At 37.8% G+C, this 6,544-nt stretch overlaps 1 protein-coding gene across 5 annotated transcripts in view; it reads right to left on the bottom strand.

Annotated features, from left to right (window-relative positions):
• Positions 1-1,211: 1,211 nt before the first annotated feature.
• PCMT1 (protein-L-isoaspartate (D-aspartate) O-methyltransferase) overlaps positions 1,212-6,544 on the bottom strand; it is a 64,625-nt gene continuing 59,292 nt past the window's right edge. For all 5 annotated transcript variants that reach the window (XM_004087663.3, XM_012506007.2, XM_003255867.3 and 2 more), the window contains one exon: positions 1,212-2,017. In XM_004087663.3, coding sequence (XP_004087711.1) covers positions 2,005-2,017 — 13 coding nt within the window. In that variant the 3' untranslated portion in view covers positions 1,212-2,004. The remainder of the gene's footprint in view (positions 2,018-6,544) is intronic.

The raw sequence follows: 6,544 nt of genomic DNA, 5'->3' as shown, positions 1-6,544 counted from the left end.
TGAGCAGATCGTGCCACTGCACTCCAGCCTGGGAGACAGAGCGAGACTCTATCTCGAAAAAAAAAAAAAAAAAAGAATATTTGACCTTTATAACTATTTAAAATGGACTAGTCCTGGACCACAGGGGTTCATGGCCTGAGTATGGAAGCAATAAACAGCAGCAAACTGAAGCCAACAATAAATTTAAACTCAAGTTTTGGGCACCAAATAATGCTAGTTTCCTGTGTCTAAAACCTTACCCAAGAAGAGGCACTTGTGAAAAGATGCATCAGTTTTAAAAGCCATTTTATTTATTTATTTATTTATTCATTTATTGAGAGAGTTTCACTCGTCACCCAGGCTGGAGTGCAATGGTGCGATCTTGGCTCACTGCAACCTCTGCCTCCCCGGTTCAAGCAGTTCTCCTGCCTCAGCTTCCCGAGTAGCTGGGATTACAGGTGTGTGCCACCAGGCCTGGCTAATTTTTGTATTTTTAGTAGAGAGGGGGTTTCACCATGTTGGCCAGGCTGGTCTTGAACTCCTGACCTCAGGTGATTTGCCCATCTCGGCCTCCCAAAGTGCTGGGATTACAGGCGTGAGCCACCGCACCCAGCCTAAAAGCCATTTGTAAAGAAGTAATATTTAAGACTTTTTTCAAGAGCTGGGGGGAGTGTCTCACATGCCCACAAAGGTTCTTTGCCAGAATTACGCACCCACACATGCACCCAGTAGAGGGGCTTTGCTGGGAGTGCTGATTCTGCTCATTCTGGAGCTTATATTTCCTCAGTTCAGAATTTCTTATTATAAAAGTCATAAATCACAACATTTAAATAAGATCCCAAAGTGCTACTGCCTTCTTAGAAATTCAGCTATAGTCATTGTATTAATAAATCTTTGTATAGGTGAGAGATGGGTTTTGGCCTGTTCATCCTCAATTCTGTTCTTTCCTGACTTTAAGTCAATACATTCACCACTCACTCACCAGCATTTACTGTCTAGCTACTACAGGACAAGCCCTGGGCTAGGGAGTCAAAGAGAAACGACGACTGACGTACGGTCCTGGCCCCGGAGTAGTGTAGTCACATTCTACAATGTACAGTTGGATTAATGCTATTTACTTACTCAGACTTCGCAAAAGGAAACAACCAGAGAAATAGTCTTTTTCCCGTGATCATAAACACTCCCTATCTGGTGGACTTGCTGTTCTTTCTTCTATATTCAAAAACAACCAATGCCTCTTTTACTTTTAACTTTATTTGGCAAAGCAGCACTGCATAAACTGTTCAAGAACTAGGACACAGCTTACACAGCATGTTAAGTTCATATACATTATCAGCAGCAAATTAGAAACAGAAAACAACACTAAGCTACAAGTCTCCTATAATTTTGAGAGAGAGAGAAGGGAAGAACTAAGTCAGTTATGTCCAATCTGAACAGCTGAGTGTTTACAGGACATCACCTGCCATCTTAAGGTTTAATATTTACAAATGCCTAGTTTTAAGGTAACAAAGCAGCTGATTGTATCTACAACATGCTATTCTATGACACCACATCAAAAGCTTTAAAAAGAAAGCTCATGTCTATTTTCTTAGTAGCATCTAACAGACATCCAAATACCAAGAATCTTAACTTGTGAATGGTGGTGTTATCCAATGCACAAAAGCAATCTGATAAATTAATATCAGAACAGAACTAAGTGTCCAAGAAAAGAAAAATCACTCCTCAAAATCAATTCACAAACTAAGTTTTCCATTTTACAGAACCCTTTCCTTTAATATTTCCAAGTAAAATATGGGCATGTTAAAGTAATATTACACAAATTTATACTTTGCATCCTTCCTCTACCAATTTGGCTCTGTGCCTCTTTGAAGAATCAGAAACCCTAAAAAAACAAACATTTTCATGCTGAAAATAACAGTGTAACAAAGTCCAAAACAAGCTGTGATGGTGTTGGTTTTCAAAAAGCTTTGAGGACTGAGATGAGCAATCCACTGTAATTTTATACTGGTCAAGCTGATGTTGCTTTTACAATTCATCCCTGTGAGGAAAAAAGAGAGAAATACATTAGTAGAAGTTACACACTGCCCAATTTGGCTTTATAATAGTTTAGATACAACTATTAAGTAAATAAAAATGCGCTGATCACCAAGCAATATATTTAAAAAATAAAAAACCAAACAACCCAAGTGAAAGCAACAGAGGGTCAGCCATTCCAAACATCTTCCATGCCACTCCAGAACCAAGTATGCAACCTAAAGGGCGTGAGTTCTTCATTTTTGATTTCTAAAAACAGATTTCTTCCTTCAATGTCAAAATTCAGAAAAATTATCTTTTAGAACTATGGTCATCTTTACACTATAGTAAAACGACAACTTAAGTGTTTTAGAGTTCAAATGAGTTAATAGTTACATTCACAAAATTGGACAGAAATGTGGTCTTTTGCTCAGAATGTCCACTAGCAATTGCGGAGTGGGTCAATCTCAACCCAAGCCCTCTGAGAGAAAAGGCATCATCTGTAGGTATCGTATACCTGTCAGCTGATTTCATAAGGCAGCTTTATCAGCTCCAAAAGAAACCATTCGCTCAGCCAGGTGCAGCACTGTACCAGCAACTGCCAGTGAGAGGAAGGAAGGAATAAAAATACAGTCTAAAATAAACTGTATGGTATCTCAGTTATACCTCAGTAAAACTGTTAAAAGTGAAAAAATGAATAAAACCACGAGAAAAGCCCACAAGCCTCATAGCTGAAGGTAATCTGAGTGACAAAAACAAGAACTTTAGGGGTAAAGAAGCATGATATTGATAATTAAGTCTCAAGTGGTTTAAGAAAAAGGAAAAAAATTACATATATGTATATATAGAAAGAGGGGAAAGAAATGTAGAAAAATGATAATAATTGATAACTCTGGATGTAGAGATTTAGGAGTTATTTGTACTATCCTAGCAACTTGTCGGCAATAAAAATTGAAGTTAAAAGTTTTGAAAAAGTCGTTAAGATAAATTTGAAGGGAAGAAGAAAAGAGCTCATAATTTCACAAGTAAGTGGGGGTAAATTACTGGACAATTTTTTTAAACTAAATTTTGTAAATTGTACAAGAAAATATTTCTAAAATTATTTCTCCAATAAGCTGCCTTTATCCTACAGTATTGGATTATCTATTAAATGACAAATCATAAGTCTGCTTCCTCTTAGTATATTCTTCCAAATAACAATATTATAATTCTCATAGAACAGCTTTTACTTAAACTCATGCAGGCATTAAAATATTTGGTTGACAAACAATTACTTGCAAAGTGCTCTATTCATAAAGTAAAATTCACTTCTGCTTTTTAGAATATGAATTGAAGATATTGTTTTTCTTGTTTTGGCTTTTTTCTTTTTTTTTTTTTTTGAGACAGAGTCTCGCTCTGTCGCCTAGGCTGGAGTGCAGTGGCGTGATCACGGCTCACTGCAACCTCTGCCTCCCAGGTTCCAGCAATTCTCCTGCCTCAGCCTCCCGAGTAGCTGGGATTACAGGCAGGCACCACCACACCTGGCTAAATTTTTTTTTGTATTATTAGTAGACAGGGTTTCACCACATTGGTCAGGCTGGTCTCGAACTCCTGACCTCAAGTGATCTGCCCACCTCAGCCTCCCAAAGTGCTGGGATTACAGGTGTGAGCCACTGTGCCCAAGCCAAAGATACTGTTATTTTTAAATAATTTACTACAATTTGGCCAGGGGCAGTGGCTCACACCTGTAATCCCAGCACTGTGGGAGGCCAAGGCAGCGGGATCATGAGGTCAGGAGATCGAGACCATCCTGGCTAACACGGTGAAACCTCATCTCTACTAAAAATACAAATAATTAGCCGGGTGTGGTGGCATGCACCTGTAATCCTAGCTACTCAGGAGGCTGAGGCAGGAGAATTGCTTGAACCAGGGAGGCAAAGGTTGCAGCGAGCTGAGATCGCACCACTGCACTCCAGCCTGGGCGACAGAGCGAGACTCCATCTCAGAAAACAATAATAATAATTTACTACAATTTACCTGCTGCAAGACATTAAGTATATTGTAAATAAATTAATGCCCCCTCAACAACATAGTACCATTTTTCCAACTATCCCCTCCGTCTAAAAAATACTTTAAAAAAGGAAAAGAAATTAGGTTTATAGACCTGAATTTTAAAATTAGGGGTGCTAGGGAAAAACAAAAACTTGCTGCCAGCACATGCACAATCTTGTAAAAGACTAATACTCTAAAATCCATGTAACTTTCAAGTTATTAAATTTTTCCCAATGTTCAAAATTCTGTATGACCATTTCTTTATCTGACTTACATGCATAGATCATTTACAAAGGAAGTCAAATTGTCCCTGTTTGCAGATGACATGATTGTATATCTAGAAAACCCCATTGTCTCAGCCCAAAATCTCAAGCTGATAAGCAACTTCAGCAAAGTCTCAGGATACAAAATCAACGTACAAAAATCACAAGCATTCTTATACACCAATAACAGACAAACAGAGAGCCAAATCATGAGTGAACTCCCATTCACAATTGCTTCAAAGAAAATAAAATACCTAGGAATCCAACTTACAAGGAATGTGAAGGACCTCTTCAAGGAGAACTACAAACCACTGCTCAATGAAATAAAAGAGGACACAAACAAATGGAAGAACATTCCATGCTCATGGGTAGGAAGAATCCGTATCTTGAAAATGGCCATACTGCCCAAGGTAATTTATAGATTCAATGCCATCCCCATCAAGCTACCAATGACTTTCTTCACAGAATTGGAAAAAACTACTTTAAAGTTCATATGGAACCAAAAAAGAGCCCGCATCGCCAAGTCAATCCTAAGCCAAAAGAACAAAGCCAGAGGCATCATGCTACCTGACTTCAAACTATATTACAAGGCTACAGTAACCAAAACAGCATGGTACTGGTACCAAAACAGAGATATAGATCAATGGAACAGAATAGAGCCCTCAGAAATAATGCCACATATCTACAACCATCTGATCTTTGACAAACCTGACAAAAACAAGCAATGGGAAAAGGATTCCCTATTTAATAAATGGTGCTGGGAAAACTGGCTAGCCATATGTAGAAAGCTGAAACTGGATTCCTTCCTTACACCTTATACAAAAATTAATTCAAGATAGATTAAAGACTTACATGTTAGACCTAAAACCATAAAAACCCTAGAAGAAAACCTAGGCAATACCATTCAGGACATAGGCATGGGCAAGGACTTCATGTCTAAAACACCAAAAGCAATGGCAACAAAAGCCAAAATTGACAAATGGGATCTAATTAAACTAAAGAGCTTCTGCACAGCAAAAGAAACTACCATCAGAGTGAACAGGCAACCTACAGAATGGGAGAAAATTTTTGCAATCTCCCCATCTGACAAAGGGCTAATATCCAGAATCTACAAAGAACTTAAACAAATTTACAAAAAAAAATCAAACAACCCCATCAAAAAGTGGGCAAAGGATATGAACAGACACTTCTCAAAAGAAGACATGTATGCAGCCAACAGACACATGAAAAAATGCTCATCATTACCGGCCATCAGAGAAATGCAAATCACAACCACAATGAGATACCATCTCACACCAGTTAGAATGGTGATCATTAAAAAGTCAGGAAACAACAGGTGCTGGAGAGGATGTGGAGAAATAGGAACACTTTTACACTGTTGGTGGGACTGTAAACTAGTTTAACCATTGTGGAAGACAGTGTGGCGATTCCTCAAGGATCTAGAACTAGAAATACCATTTGACCCAGCCATCCCATTACTGGGTATATACCCAAAGGATTATAAATCATGCTGCTATAAAGACACATGCACACGTATGTTTATTGCGGCACTATTCACAATAGCAAAGACTTGGAACCAACCCAAATGTCCATCAATGATAGACTGGATTAAGAAAATGTGGCACATATACACCATGGAATACTATGCAGCCATAAAAAAGGATGAGTTCATGTCGTTTGTAAGGACATGGATGAAACTGGAAACCATCATTCTCAGCAAACTATCACAAGGACAAAAAACCAAACACCGCATGTTCTCACTCATAGGTGGGAATTGAACAATGAGAACACATGGACACAGGAAGGGGAACATCACACTCCGGGGACTGTTGTGGGGTGGGGGGAGGGGGGAGGGATAGCATTAGGAGATATACCTAATGCTAAATGACGAGTTAATGGGTGCAGCACACCAACATGGCACATGTATACATATGTAACAAACCTGCACATTGTGCACATGTACCCTAAAACTTAAACTATAATAATAATAAAATTTAAAAAAAGAAAAGAAAAAAAAAAGTATGTACTAAATTTTTCAAAAGGCTCTTTAAAATTGCTTTATACTATGCTAAATATATTCATTAGGTTAATAACTATATATTTCTACTGGTATATAATTATACATAATTTATTTATTAGATTTTAGTAACTCTATGATACTAACATTTAGTCTTATACATTCTTTACCAAGAATGAAAAGATATACTGTAAGGAAACAACAGTCAAAATCCATGAATGTTTTCTAATAATTTCATGGA

This window comes from Nomascus leucogenys, chromosome 3, assembly GCF_006542625.1.
Source record: "Nomascus leucogenys isolate Asia chromosome 3, Asia_NLE_v1, whole genome shotgun sequence".
NCBI lineage: Eukaryota > Metazoa > Chordata > Mammalia > Primates > Hylobatidae > Nomascus > Nomascus leucogenys.
The sequence above is the reverse complement of the archived record's forward strand: the minus strand, read 5'-3'. Positions and strand labels throughout refer to the sequence as shown.